The sequence below is a fragment of the Echinococcus granulosus genome, assembly GCF_000524195.1.
Source record: "Echinococcus granulosus chromosome Unknown EG_S00013, whole genome shotgun sequence".
Taxonomy (NCBI): domain Eukaryota; kingdom Metazoa; phylum Platyhelminthes; class Cestoda; order Cyclophyllidea; family Taeniidae; genus Echinococcus; species Echinococcus granulosus.
In genome coordinates, this window is record NW_020170393.1 from 1,250,279 (window position 1) to 1,271,261 (window position 20,983).

At 42.9% G+C, this 20,983-nt stretch overlaps 2 protein-coding genes across 2 annotated transcripts; one reads left to right on the forward strand and one right to left on the reverse strand. All coding sequences in view use genetic code 11, as the record gives it.

Annotated features, from left to right (window-relative positions):
• Positions 1 to 1,408: 1,408 nt before the first annotated feature.
• On the reverse strand, positions 1,409 to 13,786 carry EGR_02846 (Histone acetyltransferase MYST2; the record flags this gene model as incomplete). The annotated part of the gene is made up of 10 exons (XM_024492095.1): positions 1,409 to 1,459; positions 1,532 to 1,657; positions 3,402 to 3,508; positions 4,228 to 4,374; positions 10,166 to 10,277; positions 11,150 to 11,296; positions 12,509 to 12,598; positions 12,783 to 13,070; positions 13,282 to 13,583; positions 13,771 to 13,786. 10 exons carry the CDS (start codon positions 13,784 to 13,786, stop codon positions 1,409 to 1,411), a joined length of 1,386 nt encoding a protein of 461 aa, XP_024353589.1.
• A 662-nt stretch (positions 13,787 to 14,448) lies between these two features.
• Positions 14,449 to 20,804, forward strand: EGR_02847 (Splicing factor 3B subunit 3; the record flags this gene model as incomplete). Its single annotated transcript, XM_024492096.1, has 12 exons — positions 14,449 to 14,674; positions 14,709 to 15,549; positions 15,585 to 15,750; positions 15,785 to 15,953; positions 15,992 to 16,455; positions 16,508 to 16,917; positions 16,989 to 17,163; positions 17,271 to 17,494; positions 18,132 to 18,387; positions 19,060 to 19,380; positions 19,783 to 20,025; positions 20,664 to 20,804. The coding sequence occupies 12 exons, from the start codon at positions 14,449 to 14,451 to the stop codon at positions 20,802 to 20,804; spliced, it is 3,636 nt and encodes a 1,211-aa protein (XP_024353590.1).
• Positions 20,805 to 20,983: the final 179 nt, after the last annotated feature.

Sequence of the window (20,983 nt, forward strand, 5' to 3'; positions counted from 1 at the left end):
AGTAAGTAGGCTAGTCCGCTCAAGTTTACGACCGGATAAACGAATCTTAAGCAAAGTAAAATATATTTTGCATCAGTGTCCCCTATAAACAGGTGAAGAAGAATGAAAGGATCACGATCAACCGCGATGAAACCGATAAGCACATGTAGAGGCTTTGACACAAAAAATAGGGAATTATTCCTTCAGAGTACTTCTCTTCCACACCTCTCACGTACAAGAGTTATTCACTATCATACTAGGGGAAAATATGCGCAGCTTAAAACACAACGGACTGCAAGACTTATCACAAATTATAGACACTAGCAAAGTGAATGTAACTACTTATATGCATTATAAGTAGCCCGACATCGGCACGCTTTTCTTCTCCATACCAATTTCTCCATATTTTAAACCTACGATCATAAAATACAATTTGAACCTTATGAATTTGTATCAAGCTTGTCTACCACTTCACCAGTTGACTCTAACTCTACCCAAAGCTGTGGTTCCAGAAGCACTTGGTAACACTTCCTGCATGGCAATTGGAGAAGGTGCTTAACAATTTCCATCTTGCTGATAAGCCACTCAAAGATAGGAGCATCACCTCCACAAAGCTACCAAACAAATGAATCCGTTGTAATGCTCCCATTCGGCACTTTGATTCTTGCTATGCATCACTGAAAGACAAATGCTGCATTGTGTTCGGGGGGAAACCTTCCCTTCTTGCCCAAGCTGTAGTGACTTGTCATTGAATAAAATAAATCCAGATTATTAATATTAATGAAACCGAATAAGGTTTAAATAGCAACAGCAATCAAACAGTGGCTTTACATCTACACCAAAGGGGAAGGGAGAAAGTGGGTCCCGACCGCACCCAATTACAGATTGGCAGGAGGAACGGAGATACTGCCTCATCCTCCCCCTTCATCCTTCAAACCCCCCCCCCCACACACTGACAACTGTTCTCTACGTCGTGATTGGCAACTCTTAATGACATTCATTAAATCACATGCGAAATGGGACAAAAAAGGTGGAAACAAATGAGGTAGAAGCAGATGTTACTACGGCTATGTTGTTTGCTCCCCTACGCAAGAAGCCTACATCTCGTCGAAAAAAGGGGCACAAAACCCGATAGTGTTTATCTCACAGCGGGCATGACACCTTGACAGAGTTACTGCAGTTATCTGATTTTTGTTAGAAGGAAGTGCTTGAATTTATTTTGACGCCCAAATTCTTGAAAATCATTTAATATGGGTACATTGTAAATAATAAGGTAACGAATTCCGCGCTTTTCTCTACCCTTGTCAAGAGCATTCATGGATCTGAAACAAACCAAAGCAAAAAAATTTTTGAGCACTTTTCTAAAAACCCAACCAACACTTCATTTTCAAATAGGCAGATAAGCTGGAGGAAAGGATCATCAAAATCCCTAGTCGTGCAAATCAAGGAAAAAGGGTGTAAAGTAGTGTCGATAGTATTTCTGGAAAAAAAGGAAGTACTTACCAAATATAGAAAAATATTTTCACATGAGCACACGCCCATCTTTCTATACATTCTTGGGCGATTCGGATCTGCTGACAACCGGTGCTAATTCGGTGAGCCAGTAGAGGCACGATGTGTCGATCCGCCGATCCGGCCTTGGTTCACCCACCTCCTTGAGAATCCGCTCAATTTTCGCCTAAGGGGAGGAGGGGATAAAATCAGTACTGCATACACCTTCTTACCAAGTCGTTATCGAGGTATTTCCTGAATTGTTGAGATACGATCGAAATTTCTCAGTCCAATAATTTCATCCGTCGACAAAAGGGTGGTAAAAGAATACAGTGATGAAGGAGAGGTACTAACACGTGTTCCATGGAAAGAGTTGACCAGAGGATATTAGAAATCATCTAGTAAAACGAGTTTTTGTTGTTCATCCAGCTTCCGATTTTTGATAAAGTGAGATTCGAGTAGTTTACTAATAAAAGGCGAAATAATAAAATCCATTTTGAATAAAAAAACTGCCCAAAAAGATTTAAAAAAGACACAACAGAAAGCATTTTAATTGCAGTAGTAATACGAACTCAATTTCAATTATTTTAGAAGTCGATTGGGTAACACATCTTCGAGAGCAAACTTCTAATAAGGTCTAGATATCAAAGCTCCTTCACACGACTTAATAACAAACACACATTTCTTCAAATCTCGTGATCGTCATCATGAATTCAGTCAGCAGCAGTCACGGTAGCGCCTTGGCAAAGTGACATCTACGCCTCAGATTGCAGATTTGACAATGTGGAGTTTGCCAGTCCCGTGCGATCCGGTCTACCCGGTAGTGGCACGGAGCCTTGCCCGCAACCCACCGTGTGTTACGGTGAAGCAACTTTCAGACTCACAGGCTCTATTACATCCTCAAAGACGGCTCAGGCGATACGATAGGAAATTTAGAAGATGCCATCTCAACTTATTCAAGGCTATTTCGGATTCACTAATGTCAAAACGCTTGCCAAAATCCACTTTCGAAGTATTCCAAACAGAATGGGGAAGAAACCGGTGCCACCGAGCATTTAATCCCATGAAGATGGTCTTTTCATCATTGTTAGGAGCGAATTTGGTAGTTTGCAGTAAACATACATGAGACCAAAGGACTGCGACTAATTAATACTCCTCCCTCTCTCTTTTTCTCGCCTTTCTCCGAGCAAAAATAAAAAATACTGCGCAGAAGGTATAATTGCGTTGTTGCATTGGAGACATAAAGAATAAAAAAACGCTGTCCACGTCGTCACTGAGTCGCTAGGTGGTTTCGCACTTTGGTTGTGTACAAAAGTAAGGTGATTTCCTCTATCCCCGTGATGTGGCCTGGGCCGCTCCTCTGAATGAAATGTTTGATTATTGCATCCGACGGAATGCAGTGGATAAGGTCAGAGTACAGGTGATTGGCTATTTCAATAGACGATTGTTGAAAACATTCACAACGTTAAGAAGCCTATGTAAACACTTTGTGGGGGTGAATGGATAACGCAAGAAAATCATTTCCATGGACAGCTGTTTTGCGTTTAAGTTTCAATAAGAATTGCCAACTAGATGAGACAGCACAGACCTCAGTTGGACGCACCACTGAACAAAAAATCTGGAAGAAAATAAATTGTCATACCATGCTGATGGTGGTGAGATTGGGTGGTTAAAAAAACCAACACTGACCTTTTGAAAAATTAATTACGCCGGCTGCAACTACCGTGGCAACTCTTCTACTAACGCACCTCCCAACTGTTCAATCCACGCTATACTTTGTCTTGAAGCGGCGTAAAAAGGACTTGAATCAGTGCATTGTCTATCCGTTAAAACTACTAGTGAGCACCACTTTCATACTATGGTCTAATAAATAGCGAAATGGTTGGAATGAAATCGGATTCAGCTATCTGACCTTTTAGCAGAACACCTACCTTGTCGTTGACAATGAAGTACTTCGTTCGCATGTACTTCAGCATTCCCAGATCGAGAAGGGTTGTGATAATGTCCTTTGTGGTCATTCCTGTTGCTGCACTGATGACTAAAACAATCAGAAAATATTCCATATTTAAAATCCTAGATGGTGTGAAGTATACAACTCTGAAAATATCTTAATTAGCCATGGATTAGAACTTTGGATGACGTGATCCATCCCATAGAATGTATAATTAAGTCGAATGCTGTTCTGCGAAATGCAGATTGAAAGTCATGTCAACAACTATGGATAGAAAATATCCTCCAGCACAGTTGCGTTGACTCCTCTCAAACCATATTCAGGTCCTGCCCTCACGATTATGACCAATCGCTTAGCCAAGCACAACGGTAAGCGCCTTTCCAAGGCCAAATCCATCAGATCAAAATCAGCTAATAGCTAGTTGTGACAAAAGTGGATTCTTCCTGGTGGCCACCTCAGTGGCTAAAACCTAAGAATGCTCAGTTGACACCATTCATTACAGATTCCTGTAGAACAGTCTCCGCCTGATCAGTCAAAAGTACTCAATGCTTGAAGTGACCACAGCAATGCTGATCGAATCTCAGGGACTCAACCTAGGAACTTCGTATTCCCAAAACCCCATCTCCGGCACGTCATTTAGATGATATTTAACCATTTCTAGGAAAAAAATCTTCCATTTTTCGACTTCATCTGTGATTTTATTACCGTACTACGGGCTTCTTCGCCGACAGATGGTTCAGACGACCACCCATCGATTCACAGTCGGACATTTGAAACAAAGAACACGGAAGCAGAATGCAACGAACCCTCAAAGGAGACATTTTTGTGGTGGTAGGGCTGGAGAAATGAGAGCAGGACCCATCGCCAGTAGCGCCTGTACACTAAAAGTCCCGGCTCCGAGAGAGGTCTTTCCGGCGTGCCCAAACGGCCCTCCAGGCGACTCAGAGTGTAGCCTATAGATTTCAAAACATTCCAACTGCCAAGAATTTAAACAGTGAAGGTTTGTGTTGCCAAAAATCATAATAAGAAGTACGTTGAAGAAAGGTAAAAATCGCAATAATGCTTTCTAGGTTACACAATCGGTGAGAGAACGAATAGTGTTGGCTTATGAATAACGACATTGGCATAAGGTAGGCACAAACGATATAAAGTAGGTTTGGGGTGGAGTGGAAGCGCTTTCTTTGCTCTGAAAACCATAAATACCTCCATAGAAAACAGGAGAAGCAGCCCAGTTGGAGACTTATCTTGACGAAAAACGCAATATCGAACTTTTGACATGGCATGAAAACTGGGCATAGGTTTACCAACGTAGTCACACTTATTTCTCGCCAAGCTTCAGACTACGAGTGAGTACTGTATCAAATTAGAATAAAGCTTACTTACATTTTTTCATCCTCAACAATGGCCATGTAACAAACACAAAATAACATGATTACTTTGGGAATAGGGGATCAATCACACAACCTGCTATCAGATGGGAGTTGGATGATTGAAGTTGAGGTGAACACTACGTGTCTCACCAAAATCCTATTAATTTGTAAGAGATTCATGATAAAAAAGCAAATTGAGAACTGTCAAGGGGAAAAAATCGTAATTAATTGGAACAAAATAAACCTGGGAAGCACAGAAAAAGCACTTTATCTCAGTAATTTTGATAAGAAAACCGAAAAAAAAACATCGACCTAAATCTTGATCAAACTCTGAATCTTGTAAAAACTATATTTAACCAAGAGCTCATGATAAAGTCACGGTTCTACTCGTAAACTTCTAAACAAAAAAGCTTAGTTGAGGCAAAACATGAGCTTGTGAAAGGAAAGAGCCAAAGGTAAGGAATGGACTCTGTATTTCGGCTTCCACACATTCTCTTGTTACGCATACATCCACATCCACACTCCCCCCATCGGTTGACACCTAACAGCTGGAGGGCCTCTCCTCAGAAACATCAGTAAGTCACTTCGTCATCTTTACTGAGTCCGCACAACTCCACTGCTTTGACACCCATTTCAATTCTGCAGTGAAATGATGCATCCAACCTCTGCCAAAATTCAGCAACAATAGCCAGCTCTTTGTTGCTCACCGAAAATGAAATAATCCATTGATGACAACCAACGGAGGCTACCTTCTCAAACTTCCACAGGCTTGCAAATTATGATCTAGCTCATCCCCTTCAAAATAGTAACCTTGGGCTCAGGGGTTTCGTCTCCATTCTGTAAATCCTGCATTCAACGTTCTTTTATGATTCACGCAAGTGGTAGTCGAGACAGTGGGCTGGATCAGGCTGGCAACCACTTCGGCCCAAGTTGGCACCAGCGTACAGACGCACACCTGGTCGTGGTCGTCCTCGACTCTTGAAGCCTTGGGAGGAGTTACTTTCCTTACTGAGTCTCAGTTGATCGTCTCATCAACACATCAGGCTCCACATCTTCTGCACATATGGGCAGATTTTAGTTGCACACCTTCATCTACAGGATACTTCGTTCACCAGCTCACTTGAACTTGCACACATACTCACTGAACCACCGCCCGTGTCCGTGGCTGTCATCTCAATTAACAAATTTAGCGTCGGCTCACGAATTATGCGCCGGCTATAGGTGATAGAACGTATACATGACAACCGTGTGATGCCATCACCGTAGCATCCCTTTCAGCGGCAGGCATTTAAAATCACAAGTCCCAATTTGACCTGAGCATCCCTCATACTTACGATTAAGTTCCACGAGAAAGTGGTACCTGAAACGAGAAGCCTATATCCCTACTGCACATCCATTTCACCTAGCCCCATTGGCTAATAAAAAGAAGAAAAGTGGGAATAATCTTGTGGTCATGCAATGAAGAGAAATGAATGTGGGGAATATGCCATTCTCTGGAAAATCAGGGAAGTCCATGACCACGTTTTTTGTCTTAAAAAATGGAGATACCTACGAAAAAAAAATAACAGCGACAACACCCAAAGCAATCCCATCCCCATTGACGTTCAGTGGGACAATGACTACTAACTAAAAACTCACAACACAAGTAGATGCGACCAGTTGTTGCAAAAGTGATAAAGGAAACACGCCAAATACTTGTGACGCCGGTAACTCAGATAAAAATCCGGTTGTGGAACCAATGGCTTAGTCTTCTTGATGGATTTGCCTTTCAAATGTCAGTAAGGCAAGCGCTTTAACTTGAAAGTGGATGCCAATGCCTTTTCAGTATTAACAACACCATTCATGCCTAGATTCCTCAGGCACAAAGTTACTCAAAAGACATAAATTTAGACAGCTTCCCTTTTAGAGATTTTAGTCGTTTGCTATTCGTAATCTTCGCATTTTCGTGCATTTAATGGGCCCCCTTCATTCAGTTTTAAAAGTCCTATGAAACGACACAGCCAAGTGCATCCCGTTTAACGACACCGGGAGAACCATTTGGCTCCTTCAAAAAAGTAGGGGAAAAGCCACAGATTTTTAAATAGGCCTTTTCGTAATTAACTTTCCAGATTGTGCTGAAAATACATTTATCCTCCTTGAGTAAAAAACAAGACCTATTAAAAAGTTGCGCTGGTTTCGTGATTCAATAATTCAAGAGGCAAGTGAGCCGAAGATTGCAAGTCATGATAAAGAAGACAAGATTTGATTCAAGTAATCAGGGCAGACTTCAGTAAAAGGAATGCTCAAGATGAAGGAAAATGTTGAAGCGGCCATATGTCGAGCCAAAAATGACAGCAGCGACAATTACAAAAAAAATAAGCAGTGCTCCCACACGTGAGCAGGACTTCCTGCTCACCCACTCAACATCTCATTACGATTGGGCATCCTCTGAGTCTTTGAAAGAAGAACGCGCATAGACAAAACAAGAGAAACATTTTTCCCCATTAAAATATACATAATTTCTGGTTCTGCAGAACTTTATTCGACATCTGGAATAGAATCAGGTAATCACAGAATTTGTGCGATTTCCAACACAGCTGACTGAGAGACACTAGCAAAGCGCATGCAACTACTTAGGACGACGTGGTACTCATTTTCTTCGCACCACGTTCTCCTTATTTTGAACCTCCCACCATAAGATGTAGTTTAGACCTCATGAATTTGGCTAAGGCTTGTCTGCCACCTCAAAAAGTGAGTCCAACCCGACCCCAAAGCCGTGGCTATGAAAGGCCTTGGTAACACTTAATGCATGGCATTTGGAGAAAGAATAGTATGCGGTAGCACTGATCTAACTATTTCGAAGATGGGAGCATGGTCTTTGCAAAGCTATCAAAAGTGGATCTGTTGCAAGGGTCCTAAGCAAGTGCTTTGAATCATTCGATAAATCACTCAAAAGGGAGTGTTGCATCGTGTTCTGGGAGACACTTTCACTTTTTGTTCAAACAGTAGAGATGTGTCGCCACTGACTAAAACAAATCCAGACTACCATGTCAATAGCACCCGGAAAGGTTTAGTGCTGACATCAATCGAACATTGCCTTCACATCTACTATCAAATGAGAGGGGAAGTCGTGGTGAAAACTACTAAGCAAATGGGTACCAATACGCACCCAATGAGAGATTGGCAATACAGTTGGAGTCGGAGGAAGGAGAGGGCAAGGGAGGGAGAAAGATACCGCCTCATCCTCATCTCCACCCTCATCCGTCGTACCCTTCTAATAATACTCGTCCAAATCATGATTGGCACCTCGTCATGACGTTCGAAAATCACATGATCACATGCAAAATAGACCCAACAAGTTGGGAAAGAGGGAGACAGAAACGGAGGCGGCTACAGCTATGCTTACTTCAAGAAGTTAAACCGTCCACATGACTGGAAATTGAAGGCTTGTCTATTTGAGAATTTAGGATTGTTATAAAGGTTATGTTAATGGATGCAATATTTGAAAAAAAAACATTCTGCAATTACTGTTTTCTTACCACCGAAATAACATGAGCTTATTTGGCTACCCTGGTTTTGCAAGAAATGAGGAACTCAAATTGAAGAGACAAAAACAGGCAGTTTAAGTGAAGTGTCGGGCCCCAACCTAGAAGGGAAAGAACAGCCCAAGAAGACCACTAATAAATCACAATCTGGAAGGTAACTCTTTATGAATTTGTAATTCGTGCCAAAGGTAGGCATCATTTGCCTTCCCTTACGCAGTGCATAGAGTACGGTAGGAATGCAAAAGTCGTCCTAATGCCATCCGCTACATAAATGCTTTGAATCAAGCAAAAACGATAAAAAAGGCCCACTCGCCACCAACTCTGCTGCTAAGGAGATGAGTTTTAAAGTAAAACCCTTCTCATTTACTGGAATGCCCTCAATTTTTAAGATCATGACATCCAAAGCAATGTTTGGAGTTTATAAATGAAAATCTTAGGGATTAAACGTAGTATTTCAAGACACCAAATTAAGGTTTAGCGGCATGAAAGAATCTCATAATTCGTGTAGAATCCTCAAAAAAGAATATTCAACACTAAGTCAACTTCATTGAAGTCCCCACGATCGTGTACTTAAATTTCTCATAGTCTGTCATGGTCACCAGCCCGCCCCACATGATATTAGAGCCAATGGAGCAGTCGACCCCTGAACAATCGGAACAGTTGACGAGCCGTTGATAGAGAAGGGCCTTCATGCTTCGGCACTATAGTCTCCTCTCATACTCGGGAACAGACGATCAGGGAGTTCCATGATCATGCCCTCCTCGTAGCTCCGTGAATTTGAACTATCATGATGGAGGGAGCGTCGTGAAAGGGCTCGCCAAGATGGGCACCCAAACTCTAATGTATATGACTGAGGCAACTGCAGCTGCCACGTGTGGAAGCTGCCTGCCAGTTCTAGTCTAACAGAAACTTTATTAAACAGCAATTCCCCGTGGCTTTACGGAAATACGCATGCTGATGCCTATTTTTAAATGTACTTTAAAGTAATACCCTCGAATACCCACAAAGCCCTGTGTAATTAAACAAGTATACATGTACGCAAACAACGACTGACGGAATGTTACAAGACTTCGGGTGACCGCAGATTCAATGCAGTCTCCACTAACAGCAAATCGGGTGCTAATTAAAAGCTAATTCAATGTCTCTGTTTGGACAAAACACACAGAGATCTCAAGAGGTGCTACATTGAAAGACCCCATTGCTGACTTATTCCGGTACCTGGGATACTTCATGTCAAATTCAATGAGATCACCTTCACCAGAAGGGCTTTGTATGGTCCAGTTCTAACAAATATTCACGCAGGCTAAATGGTGAATTAGTGAAGATTTTTTTCGAGATTGCTTTTAGGAAAACAGACACTGGAGAGCAGACGAAGTAATAGCGTGCAACATCTATTAGTGCTCCTCGGTCGCCAATCAAGAAAACATTTGTACATTAAGTAATGTGTATTCTAATTATGCTTTAAAATCATGCACAGTGAAAGAAAAACAACTCTTCGGTGTGTAGACAGTAGTAGAATCATGTATAATGCAATCCACACATTGCTGGTAAAAGTAGGAGCAATTTCATCAACCATCAGCCGTGCCTAGACCTCTATCCCCTAAAGCATCAACGAGATGCATGGTCAATCAAGGCGACCCTCTAAGGCAGTATTAAGTAGGAATAGCTTATTGTGTGGATTACTGATGGTGTATTTAGTAAACGTCTTCCAGACTACTTGAACTAATGGCTTGGTTTCACGGAAAATGCATATTTGAATAATTTTGAGGTTCCGCTAATGAAAAATGTTACGAATAGTGGAGAGTAGGCGGGGAGCCTTAAATAGCTGGCAGGACAACAAAGTGACGTACTGAATTCAATGAGCATGTGACCGAACCCCTGCCTCTGATAATGTGGCATCACCAGAACGCAAGAGAGATTGTTAAATGTGGCGGGTGGGAGATCTTGCTCTTCCGCTTTGTGCTGGAGGTAACGAAAAAGAGGACAAGTTAGTATACGCATAACAAACGAATCAATTGCATTTGGATTCCAAAACGAGACAGCGATTTGTGTTATGGGTGAAAGAAGAAAATAGTTTTTCAAGATTGCAGAAGGGACACCGGTTCCTCCCTTTAAAAACACGAATGAGGGTTTACACGGAAAACCAAATAATGCACTGATCGAGACTGTCCAAGCAAAATGCCTACATTAGCATTCAATTTTTAAGAATAGATGATAGAAGAACAAGCGAAATTACTCCAGTACAACAGAGCACGATAGTTGATAAGCAAATTTACTTTAACAGATTCCCGAGAGCATATAACGTGAAAATGACACTGAAGGAAGACGGGAACAACCAAAACTGGGGTTCGTGTATCATTAATAGACTAACAGTTATAAAGGAGCTATTCAAAGACCTAGATCAAATTGCGTACAACAGCACCGATTTCAAATAAATACTTTAATAAAAAATTAACTTATGAGACAAGTGGATTCGGCCATAACATCCTGTGTCATTCAGTTCGACTAGTTGACAGTGGCAATGAATTGCAAAAAGAAATACAAATGAGATAGTCAAATGCATAAAAAGCTTCCTATGATTATTTGTCGATGTGGGAAATTTTCGAGCGTCAAATAAGAATTTCTCAATATTCTTCATTAAAAATGACAACAAAGTCAAAGAAAATCCATTGACAAATCAGTTACTAATAGAACGATGAAATGGGACCAGGTCGTCCATCATGGAAAAGAAACAAGCAAAGAATGGCTAATACAAAAATTTGCCCGAAATTCAAACAGTGTACGGCAAGAATGATACATTCTTCATTCGACACTGGATTAGGCATGAAAATTACCTTGGAAAAGTAGCCAACGATGTGACATCCAGATTCATCAGCTTTGGTAAGAATGTAGAAAATGAACGCTGATACCCGGTCGATCTCGTGGACGGTTTTCTGCTTCAAGTACAACTTGGCCAGAAGGCACAGATTGTGGCAGTATTCCTAAGAACAAAAATGGTTTACTGAATCACTGTAAGTAAGGCATTGATACTTAAAGCCGATAAAGTTACCGCCGAATTGGTAGTTGACCAAAAAAATTTTGTGCATTTACCAACACAACAGACTGCAGTTCTTATTACTCATGTGAATTATAAAGCACAAATAACGTTAGGCCAACATCGGTAATCTTTAACCAACCCATACTACTTTCTCCATATTCTGTACCTCCTATCATAAAATATGGCCTGAATAGCATGAATTTGTCTCAAGCTTGCTTTGCTGGCCCATTTTAATTCGATCCCAAAGCCATGGTTACAGGAGATCCTAGTAACACTTTCTGTACAGTATTCGGAGAAGGTGTAGTATGCGATAGTACTAGTAAATCAATTTCCATTCTGCTAATAAACTGCTCAGAGATAAAAGCATCACCTTCGCAAAATTACCATACAAACGAATCTGCTACACATACCCTAAGTACTTTGAATCTTACGATAAATCACTCAAAGACAAATGTTGCATCTCGTTCAGGAAGGTTCTCCCCTCTCGATAAAACTGTAGTTGCGTGTCGCTATCAATTAGAGTAAAGATTCTCATGCCAAAAGCGCTTAGCAGGGTTTAAATAGCGATAGCAATAGTACAATGCCCTTACATCTAATATCAACCGGGAAGGGAAGTCGTGGTGAGAACCACTAAGCAAATGGGTCAAATGGATGTCCAACAACAGATTTGGACTTTATTTTGGGTGGGAAGAAGGGAGAGGGAAGGCGGAGGGAGACACCGTCTCATCCTTCATGCTCGCCCGATAGTCATGACTGGTGTCTCTTTGTGGCGTCCGAAAATTACTTGATTACATGTGAAATAGACTGAACAAATCGGGAGCAAGTGAGATAGAAACGGAGACGACTACGGCTATGTTGTTTGCTTCCAGAAGATAGGCTTGTTACATAAATGTAAATTATGGGCTCGTACATTTATGGATTTATGGATTGTAAGAAGTGTTTTTAATGGACACAACATTTTACGAAAGCATTTCGCAGTTATTGAGTTTAGTGTAGAAGCTATACGGCCCTAAATTGCTACTTTTCATGCCAAAAGAATTACGCTAACTTCGAAATTCTATAAATAGAACACTTTTGCAGAAAGTTTGTGCCAACCTGTAATTTACCCGCAGCAATAACCAATTACTATCCCAACAATCCTTCATTATAAGCTGACCTTTTGCAGAGCCCCGTTGACTTCGAAGAACGACAGTTTATCTTTTCGATAGATTTCGTTGCCTGGGGGGAACCTTCGCTTACAACGGAGCTACAGAAGAAAAAGTAGGAAACCAATGACAACAACCTCACAATCCAATCAGACCGTTTCGACATGCTATTATCATAAGCACAACCGCCACTCCGATTGAACTCAGAAAGTGTTATAAGATGTCTGCAAATCGACTTAAGAAACTGTAAAAATTTATCCCTTAGAAATGGTCGAAGTTGCCTACCCTATGACGACGGTAGCCAACGAGATGAGGCACATAGGAGAGACAGAATTCGCAGATGTAAATGCGAGGAAGGCAGGCGATTGTAGGCGGGAAGACACTCCCATACCATGTTTGCATTTCCCAATCACCGAACACAATCTCCTTGATGTTATTTTCGGTATACAAAGGGGTTTCAGTGGTAGTGTTGGGCAAAGGTGAAATAAAGACCTGCGATGAAAGGGGTTTCTTGTCCTTCTGCATCCCATGTAACTTTGCCAGTGTAATAAGATGATCCTCGACTTCCTTTTTCTAAAACAAAAAGCACGTAACAATAAACAGCTAAGGAAGCATGGCTAGTTTGACAAACAGGAATGTGAAAAGAGTCCAACAACCGATAGACCGGGTTCTATGGTAATTACGCCAAGTAACCTTTAAGTAGCAAAAGCAAGCAAGTGCAGAGACGCCTTAATAAATAGTCTTCCGTATAAACCAATTAAACTAAAAAATGCGAGTTTCACACCTTATCTGAAGCCAGTTTTTGCTGTGCTCGACGGAACAGTAGAATATCGGCATCAGAAGCAAGACCATCCAAGCAAGGTTCATTAACTTTGATGAATTGTTTGTCAATGCTTAGTTCCTCGTCCAAGTTTTCGAAGGGTTGGAGATCTTGAGAGGGTTCTCGGATTTCACGGAAGTATTCTATGGTATTGTTGTGATATTTTGGGCAACCAGAGAGGGTTATATGACTGCTCCTAACCCCATCGACGTGCCCAAGACTATTGCACCCCTTGAGAATGCAGTATTTCGGAACAAATACTGGGGCTATATGCAAAAAATAAAGTTATACAAGAAAATACGTAAGGGCTCAAATAGCATGGACGCGCGGAGCATAAGAGCATTGCGTCTTGCAATAAGATGAGCCTTCTTGACTATATTTTTCTCTCTAGCATCGTGTGATCGAGCAAATCCTCGACGATCTGGCGAACTCAGGAAACAAAACACCGCTTACTTTTTTTCCGGGGCATTGGTTATCAATCTCCGAGGCTAAAGGACACCCAGACGAATCAAATAACAGTCGAGAACTATGGGTAAGTAGAACAAAATACAGACTGGGCATATCAAATGGGATTTCAACATGTCCACTTGGGCATCTGAGTGAAGAGCATTAAAGATTTTAAAACTAATTTTCAGAGTTGTCAGAACTAGTAAGGATTATTGCATTAAAAAACCAAAATTACCATTTAAAAGGAACAAACCTGTATAGAACAAGTGCTTGCCAATCAAATTTTGATTTTAAATGCCTTTAATTTTAAGCGATGATATTAAGGCAAAAGTTCTTTTAGGAGGGAGAATTTTTGTCTAAGCAACAAATGACTCTAAATGGTTATACTTTAACTATGTTTCTAAGTTTTTCAATGCGAAAGACTGCTAACATTGTCTTGGATCAATGCAAAATTGCAGAATATATTGATACCTCAATACGTCGTATATGCAAGAATATAACTGAATTGGAGATGTCGCCTTTGTCATTACAAATTTCTTCGCCCTGGAAATCGTAGTAATATCCCGAATTTGTCATTTATCCTCATTTTTGTGACACGTTTGTTAGATCTGTATTTCAATTGGTCCCAGCATTACTGCAGCAGTCGAAGTTTCGTGCTGCAGCCATTTTTGGCCTTTTACGGACATGTTTTTGTACAACTTGAGTCTGCAGAAGGCATCTGGTATTATACATGCTATCAATGGTAGCTTTTCCGGAACAAAGCAACAGGAAATCGTGGTTGCCAAGGGCAAAATTCTTGAGATTATGCGCGTTGATGCAAGTTCGGGTAAACTATACACTTTGCTTACAACGGAAGTGTTTGGGATCATCCGTTCGTTAATGCCATTTCGTTTGACAGGTGGTACAAAAGGTTAGATTAAATCCATTTCACCATATTTTTCCAGACTATATTGTAATTGGGTCGGATTCCGGCCGCATTGTTGTACTGGAATACATTCCTTCTAAGAACATATTTGAGAAAGTGCAGCAAGAAACTTATGGCAAAAGTGGTTGCCGTCGCATAATTCCTGGACAGTACCTTGCAATTGACCCAAAGGGTCGAGCACTTATGGTCGGAGCTGTCGAAAAGCAGAAGCTAGTCTATGTGATGAACCGTGATTCTCAAGCCCGGCTCACAATTTCATCCCCACTTGAAGCCCACAAATCGAATACTCTTGTCTACCACATGGTTGGTGTTGATGTAGGATTTGAGAATCCCACATTCGCTTGCATTGAGATGGATTATGAGGAGGCTGACCAAGATGCCACTGGCGAGGCCGCAAGGTCTGCCCATCAGCTACTCACCTATTACGAATTGGATCTCGGTCTCAATCACGTCGTACGCAAGTACTCTGAACCACTAGAGGAGCACGCTAACTTTTTGATCACAGTACCAGGTGGAAATGAGGTTCACTCTGGGATTCTTATTTGCTCCGAGAACTACATCACTTACAAGAATTTCGGTGATGAGCCCGATATTCGTTGTCCTATTCCTCAGCGTCGCAATGATCTGGACGATCCAGACCGAGGACTTTTGTTTGTTTGCAGCGCTACACACAGGACCAAGAACCTCTTCTTTTTTCTCGCCCAAACTGAACAGGGCGATGTTTTCAAAATTAATCTTGAAAAGGACAAAGAAACTGTCACTGAGATTCGCTTAAAGTATTTTGACACCGTGCCTGTAGCTTCGGCGATGTGTGTGTTGAAAACGGGCTTTCTTTTTGTTGCCTCAGAGTTTGGGAATCAGTAAGTCAAGCATTCCGACCGCAACATTTCTTTAGCCACCTATATCAAATTGCTCATCTGGGCGATAATGACGATGAGCCTGAATTCTCGTCGGCTATGCCGTTGGAAGAAGGCGACACTTTTTACTTCTCGCCCCGCCCACTGAAGAATTTGATCGAGGTGGACACCATTGAGAGCCTTTCCCCCATCACAGGTCTTCATGTAAGTGCTGAATGCTAACCTGACACCAATTCAGATCGCTGATCTAGCCAATGAGGACACTCCTCAAATGGCTGTGCTTTGTGGTCGGGGTCCAAGGTCTACGTTTCGCCTTCTTCGTCACGGCTTAGAGGTTACGGAAATGGCCAAATCTGACCTACCCGGCAGTCCGAACGCAGTATGGACGGTAAAACGCAATTCGGAAGGTAATGACCCGCCCAACATTTTAATGTTCACTCTTTAGAGGAGTACGATTCCTTCATTATTGTCTCTTTCGTCAATGCAACTCTCGTTCTCTCCATCGGTGAGACTGTTGAGGAAGTGACTGATTCGGGTTTTCTGGGCACAACGCCGACTCTGACGTGCTCACAACTGGGCGATGATGCTCTCGTGCAGGTTTACCCTGATGGTATTCGACACATTCGCGCAGACAAGCGCATAAATGTGTGGCGCACCCCCGGCAAGAAGACAATCCAACGGTGTGCTGTGAACCGACGACAAGTGGTCATTGCACTGACCGGTGGTGAGTTGGTATATTTTGAAATGGATGCCACTGGTCAGTTGAATGAATACACGGAACGAAAGGAGATGCCTGCAGATGTCATCTGCATGGCTCTCGGGCGCATCCCGCCTAATGAACAGCGCTCTCGCTTCCTGGCCGTTGGTCTGGCCGACAACACTGTCCGAATCCTCTCACTCGATCCTTCGGTAGGTGCTCTTTCCCCACTTACCTCCTGACCAACCGCTTTGATTTTCTCAGGATTGTCTATCGCCTCTCACAATGCAAGGTCTCCCGACAGCAGCTGAGTCTCTGTGCATCGTTGAAATGGGTGCTAATGAGTCAGAAAATACAGCTGGTGGTGGTATTCTCTACCTCAACATCGGTCTCAACAATGGTGTCCTCTTCCGTGTGGTGTTGGATCCAGTAACAGGGGAGCTCTCCGATACTAGAACTCGATACCTCGGTACAAGTCCTGTAAAACTATTTCGCGTCGCCATGCAGGGTGGTGATGCGGTTTTGGCGGTGTCTAGTCGGTCCTGGCTTTCATACATGTACCAGAGCCGTTTCCATATCATCCCACTCTCCTATGAGGCTCTCGAATTCGCCTCAGGTTTCTCCTCGGAACAATGTCCTGAGGGAATTGTAGCTATTTGTGAGAACTCTCTCAGGTATGCATGGTCTCTGCTTCTTGCCTTGTGAGCGTCTATGCTTGCATTGTATGAGCCCTTATCTCTCGCAGAATTTTAGCCTTGGAAAAGCTGGGCGCAGTGTTTAATCAGACTAGCACTCTCCTCCAATACACACCACGAAGGTTTGTCTTCCACCCCGAATCGAACAACACTTTTATTATTGAAACCGATCATAACGCCTTCACGGACGAAGTGAAGGAGGAGAGGCGCAGAGAGATGAGTGAAGTGAGTGCCCCTCCTATTGGCATGTGTAGACAAGATTAAAAAGGCATATATGTTGAGTGGTTCAAATGTGCATATTACCATAAAATTTTATTTTTCTCGATTTACAGCGAATTCTCGCCTCATTGGGGGATGTGCGTGAGAGGGAGAAGGCGGCAGGCTTCCTGTCTCGATCATTGCCTGAGGATGTGTTTGGAGCTCCAAAGGCCGGTCCAGGCATGTGGGCCAGTCTCCTGCGTTTGATGAATCCGCTCAGTGGGGAGACTCTTCAAATCTGCAGATTTGCTCAAAATGAGGCCGCACATGCCATAACACTGGCTACATTCACTAACCGGTGAGATTTCTAGCTCCAGACTCTTTTCGGCCAGCCCTATCTCCCCATACGACCATATTCAAGGACAAGGTTGGGCAAACGAATTTTATCTCTCAGAAATATTGTTTGCACTATTTCGTCCTAAGCTTAGGGCTCCCCAGTTTACTGCTTGCTTTCGTTTCTGTTAATTCCTTATGTTCCTGAAGGAAACAATAGACTTTGCCGAGTAAAAAGGTTGTGTTCTGGATCATTGCTCAAACTTCTCCCGTAATCAAAGTGTTTTTATTCTTCGACATTCAGTTCCTTAGATCCTAAATAGCGCGCTGAGGAGGTGTTGCGTTATTGTTGATCCAAAGGTATTTTTGATAAAATTTATATTAGAATTAGCTATTTCTGACAACTACGTGCAGTTTCGAGTTGTTTTACAGTGTAACCTGGCTTTAAAGTATGCAAAGGTTTTGAGATTCTTATCCACTTACAAATTGGTCTCTAATAGTAAAAGTTGTAAAAATTTTTTATTCCTCGTTATCTTCTTTAGCAGGATGTGCCGTTCATTTTGTGTTTAAATTTCCCTACCTCATCCACGCCTACGAGTCTTTGCTTTGCAGTCAATGCGGTAGGTGACTCAAGCACTTGCTCACCCTCCTCCCTCTTCTAGACCCGGCGATTACTACGTGATCGTCGCCCTCTCCAAGGAGTTGGTGCTTAACCCTCGCAGCTGCTCAGGTGGATTTTTGCGCACCTACCGCACAACACCCACGGGCGACTTCCTGGAATTCGTCCACGACACTTCCGTGGAGGACTACCCCGCTGCCCTTTGTGCCTACCAGGGCCGTCTCCTCGCCGGCATTGGACATCGTCTGCGTCTCTACGACATGGGCAAAAAAAAGCTTCTCAAGAAGGGCGAGAATCGCGTATGCTCTCATTCTCCTCGTTTTCTAGCATTTCGTAAATTCGGGTTTTTCTGGCGTGCTCATGTCCTCGAAGCTATTTGATAACTGATCCGGATGTGAACTCAGCTTCTGTGATTGGAAAGGTTGGCAGTAGTAGTGTAGCTCTATTATCAAAGTACGAAAGGGCAGGGAGGCCGGTCGTAGAGGTAACGCGAATTTGTAGTGGCAACAATGGAGTAGTTCTTGTGTCATTACAATATCCGCTTGAGGAGAGAAGCCAAAAACTTCCAGCAGAAGTGCAGTCTATTTGTGACCCTATGCTCTATACCGCGAAGACGGCGTAGAAGGTCAGTGTATATGTGGTGGACAGAGCTTATGTACGGAGGTGTTTGGTTGGCTAATGGTCAGATGCTGACCTGAAAAACTCAGATCAACGCTCCTTTGCACGGCTGCCTTTCATCTCCATTCGGACGTCTTGAAACTTGGCCACGACACCTCGCACACGCGTGTTCATGCTCCCCTTTTGTCTGCGAGCGTGCATCCGAACAGTAGATGTAGTTGTGTGATGGCACCAGGAGGTACGCGTAGCCTCATGTAAAATTACTCATTATTTTGATTTAGCAATGAGTAGTGCCATCGTGCTCATGCATTGGTGTTTTCGGTGCTAGCCTAGTGTTTGATCATCCATTGCAGCACTTCCCGAATCTAATAAACGGCATTTACGGCATCGGACACCGTATTCTGGTGACGGACGTGCAGGAGAGTCTTTTCTGGGTGCGCTATCGGCCACGGGCAGACAATCAGATGGTGATATTTGCGGATGACGCCAGTCCGCGGTGGATCACTCAGCTGGCTGTCTTGGACAACTCCACCGCCGCAGTGGCCGACAAGTTTGGCAATATCATCATCCTTCGTCTGCCACCTGATGTCAATGACAATGTGGAGGAGGATCCCAGTGGGAATCGATCACTGTGGGACAGGAACGCCCTTGGAGGTGCTAGCCAAAAACTCGAGGTGCGGTTTTGAGCCGTATGCTTCACTCAAGTTTAAAGTAGTGAATTGCCGAGATAAATCGTATATTGGAGTTTTATTAACCCACCTGAGGAGGTTCGCTTTCCCTCTTCCATTGGGTGTTGTCAATCTGTTCGAGTTCTTCCTAAATCTAAATCATTTCGAGTATTTGACAGACGGTGGTACTAGGTAGCGATTTTGGGCTATGAAAGTGATCAGAAAGTAACTGATAAACATCTTGGTGGTGAAGGCATTCGTTGGACCTTTATTATATGGTAGGGTCGTCTACACATTCAGAACATCCCCTTTCTAACGTTGACCAGAGATTGGTGTTAAATTGCGAAAAGGAGCCAAAAGATACAAGTAGATTGCACTGACGCTTTGTATGCCTGATTTTTTTTCCAGATGGTTTGCCACTTCTACGTGGGCGAGGTGGTGACATCTCTTCAAAAGGCTACCCTGATCCCGGGCGGTTCGGAGGGTCTGGTGTACGCCACGCTCTCGGGCAGTCTGGGCATCCTCATCCCCTTCGCTTCCAAGGACGCCTACTCCTTCTTCCAGCATCTCGAACTTCACATGCGCTCGGAGAATATCTCTCTCGTGGGTCGTGACCACCTTCACTATCGCTCACTGTACTATCCATGCAAGGTCAGTTGCTCTCCCTCACTCGCCGGCTACCTGTGCATGATTGCAAATTCCTCAATAATTCAGCCTCCTCAAAACTTTAGGGTCCCTGGTTTTAGAAATTTATATGTATCTTACTCTGAGCCTCGTTTGCATCCCCTTGACGTTGACTGTCAGGGGTGTGTTTCTCTAATTTTGGCATTTGTTGTCTAGACTATTGTTTTCCGTAGATTGGAGCTTTCTATTACAATTAACACGGCTAATTTTTCGAAAGACGTGAAACGAGATGGGCTGTAAGGAGGCATCTTGAATATTGCTAGAGATTTGGACAGTTCCGACCAGCTGCTCCAAAGTTGGTGTTTTGCGATTGTGCCACATTATTTTGCGCAATTACCTCACTTTTCCATCATTCGCCGCTAACTTGTTTCTCTCTTTTTAAGTAAATTTAAAGTCATTCCATGTCTGAAGTGAGTTTGAGCCTCATAAATCAAAATCCTTGAAGTGCCTACTGTTGAGGAAGTAGTTTTGTGCCTAACACCTACAAATCTAGCAAATTTCACGACGTCTGAGTTCAAATTGTTTACCAAGTTGGTCGCGTGTGTGTTTGAGGTCTTAGATAGTAGAAAGCTGTTTGACTTACCTGTCCGCATTGCCTGCATTAGAACGTAATCGACGGGGACCTCTGCGAGATGTTCAACACTCTGGATGCGGATAAACAGCGGAACATCGCGGAGGAGATGGACAAGGTCCCCACCGACATTGCCAAACGTCTAGAGGATATGCGCACCCGCTGCGCCTTCTAAAGTCCTATGCCCCACCACTTGTCTCCCCTTCAGTTGCTGTCTTTATATTGTCTAACCCATCTGCCTTCCCACCCAGAACACACTAGCCGTGTAAATAAACCATTTTTGATAATAATTAAAGTGTGCTTTATTTTTCCGAATTTCCTCCACGTAGCATCCGCATCCAAATAAACGGCATT